Genomic DNA, 2702 nt, shown 5'->3' with positions numbered 1-2702 from the left:
AAAAGTATTAGGTTAGGTTTATACTGATATTTAGGATGTTTAGAATGTGTAGACATAGGTTTGATGTTTGGTTTAGGGGTCTGCCATGGAAGTTGCAGAAAACTTCCTCGCAGGGGTGTTTCGGAAGTTCATTTCTGAAAACACCTCCATCCCAGTTTTCGGAAATGAACTTCCGAACTGTATCAGAATTTCAATTATTTTTGTTTCTTCTTTTGTCTCACATATTAATCGATTTCAATTGTTTACAGGAACATGTCAGGCAACCAACCAGCACGCATAAGACAGGGTAGGGAGACCCAGACTACGTCGGCTCGACGCGAGCGGGCGGCGGCGCAGCTGGCGTCGACCCAGGGACGGGGGCATGGTCAGGGACGCCGTGTGCGAGTTCCCGTGGGCGAGGGAGAGGGTACATCTGGTTCAGGATCTAGGAGTCGGCTGGCTCAGGCATCTTCTTCCCGCCAGCGAGAAGAGGAGGAGGAGAAGGAGGAGGTGGTGGCGGCAGTGACTTACCACGAGCCGGAGGGGGTACTGGATGTTGACCCTCCAGCCGGGGAGGAAGATGAGCAAGAGGACGGCTATCCGGGAGGGCCCTTTGACACTTCCGTGCTGATTCACTACCACGATCACGTCGCTCGGCGGATCTGGGAGGGAGAGGTATTTTTTTTAATTTAACCGTTTATTTGTCACCATTTTTTATAATTTAACCGTTTATTTGTCGCTTATTTAATATATGTCGCTTATTTAATATATGTCGCTTATTTGTTTTTTTTTGTAACAGGAGAGAGAGCCGCTGAAAATGGTGAACCACGCCCGCAAGATTTTCAGTCTGTTTAAACCAGCAGCTGAGTGGTTTAACGACCATGTGCGAGGTTCAGGGCTCAGCGGGCTCTGCATGACGGGGTACACCGCCATCAGCACCGGCATGCAGGGGGCATTTGTGGAGCGCTGGCACAAGGAGACGTCCTCTTTCCACTTGCCGGTTGGGGAGATGACGATCACTTTGCATGACGTGCAGTGTCTTCTCCACCTTCCGATTAGGGGGCCGCTGTTGACCCACTCCAAGATCCAGAGGGTGGAGGCCATTGAGTGGATGACGCTCTACTTGGGCATGGAGCACGAGGTTGCTCACTTTGAGTGCGTCACGACTTCTGGGCCTCATGTCCGGTTCACCACACTGAGCACTTATTTTGACCACCATCTGGACGCGGCTGCCGAGGCTGAGGGTGTGGGTAACGAGCTGTTCACAGAGTATCACCGCGGCTGCGCTCTCTGGTGCTGGTACATGCATGTGGTAGGCGCTGCATGCTTTGTGGACAAGAGTGTCAGGTACGTCGACGTGACATACCTCCGCTACTTCATGGACCTGGATACCGTTCACCAGTGGAACTGGGGGGCAGCTACTCTGGCATACCTCTACCAGAAGCTGAATGAGGCCTCCAACTAGAGGACGAGGCAGTTGGTCGGATCCTGCACACTACTTACGGTACGTTTTATTTTAACACATTATCGTATTTATTTATTTATATGTTTCGTATTTATTTTTAATACATTATCGTGTTTGTGTTTCAGAGCTGGATCATCTCCTACTTCTCCCGCATCCACGGCTTCCACATCGATCCTGCGTACGTTGACGCCATGCCCAGGGCCGCCAGATACGCTCTCCAGAGGGGGAATGATGCGGTGGGACCATACCGTTTGTACTTGGACCGCACGATGCACGACGACGTCACCTGGAGGCCGTTCGCCGACTACGCCCAGATTGTCCCCTTTGACGGCATTGCTCTATATTCAGGCTGGTTGGCATGCGGGACCGGCATCATGGTCCGTTATCTCCCTGAGCGGTGCATGCGTCAGTTCGGATTCGTGCAGCAGATACCCAGGTCACCCTTTGAGGCAGCTCCCGACACAGTGACCCGAGTGCAGCTCACTGCCATATGGGAGGACTGACAGCATCATGTGGTACCGCAGGAGTACCGTCTCACTCGGGTCACACAGGACTGGCACAGTGAGGAGGGGTACGTTACATGGTTCTACCGGGTGTCCCATCCTCTACTGAGATCCGACGTTCCCGGCGCTCCTAGGCCAGCACATGAGGAGATCCTGGAGAACCAGCAGGCCGAGGATGACCACGCCATTGATCTCCTGCCGATCTGCCAGCGGATAGCGATGCTTGGGCGGGACGCCTTGGATCGGGGTGTCGTTCTTCAGGGTGGTCCAGATGCAGTCGCCGTGATGGAGACGATCGTCACTGATGCGGGCCGTGCGGCGGGGTACAAGGGGCAGAGGAGGGCTCAGGGTGAGAGGGTTAGGCACACCCAGTAGTGGTCGGGTTTATTTAGTTTTTGTTTTCGGATTGTATCTTGCGCACACTATTTACTATTTGGTTCGACTTGTATATATTATTTGGATTTTATTTATCGTATTAGTATTTTCTGTTTATATGTCGCTGTTAGCTGAAGATTTCGTTTTGTAGTATTTGTCCTTCGAAGAAGTAGAAAATCGAAGGAAAGATGGTTACTGATGGCCATCCCTTAAAAATAAAAGAATGGCTACTGATGGTCATGCTTCGAGAATGAAGATTTCTAAGTTCGCTATGAAGATAATGAATACTGAAAGCTAGTGAAAAGTATGTGTCTTCGGGGACTTAGACAAAATTTATAAATATATTCAAGTATTACTACTTAGCGTGTTTTTCGTAGTGT

General features: G+C 50.7%; 1 protein-coding gene across 1 annotated transcript; it reads left to right on the top strand.

The window, feature by feature from the left end:
* Nucleotides 1-285: 285 nt before the first annotated feature.
* On the top strand, nucleotides 286-2378 carry LOC131641303 (protein MAIN-LIKE 1-like). Its single transcript, XM_058911604.1, has 3 exons — nucleotides 286-654; nucleotides 779-1483; nucleotides 1570-2378. Exon 2 carries the CDS (start codon nucleotides 797-799, stop codon nucleotides 1442-1444), a length of 648 nt encoding a protein of 215 aa, XP_058767587.1. The 5' UTR covers nucleotides 286-654; nucleotides 779-796; the 3' UTR covers nucleotides 1445-1483; nucleotides 1570-2378.
* The last annotated feature ends 324 nt before the right edge of the window (nucleotides 2379-2702 follow it).

The sequence above is a fragment of the Vicia villosa genome, unplaced genomic scaffold (assembly GCF_029867415.1).
Source record: "Vicia villosa cultivar HV-30 ecotype Madison, WI unplaced genomic scaffold, Vvil1.0 ctg.003645F_1_1, whole genome shotgun sequence".
Classification (NCBI taxonomy): domain Eukaryota; kingdom Viridiplantae; phylum Streptophyta; class Magnoliopsida; order Fabales; family Fabaceae; genus Vicia; species Vicia villosa.
The sequence above is the reverse complement of the archived record's forward strand: the minus strand, read 5'-3'. Positions and strand labels throughout refer to the sequence as shown.

What these genes read in the sequence shown, in the direction of transcription:
- LOC131641303 (XM_058911604.1), top strand. Translation starts at nt 797, where the DNA reads ATGGTGAACCACGCCCGCAAGATTTTCAGTCTGTTTAAACCAGCAGCT.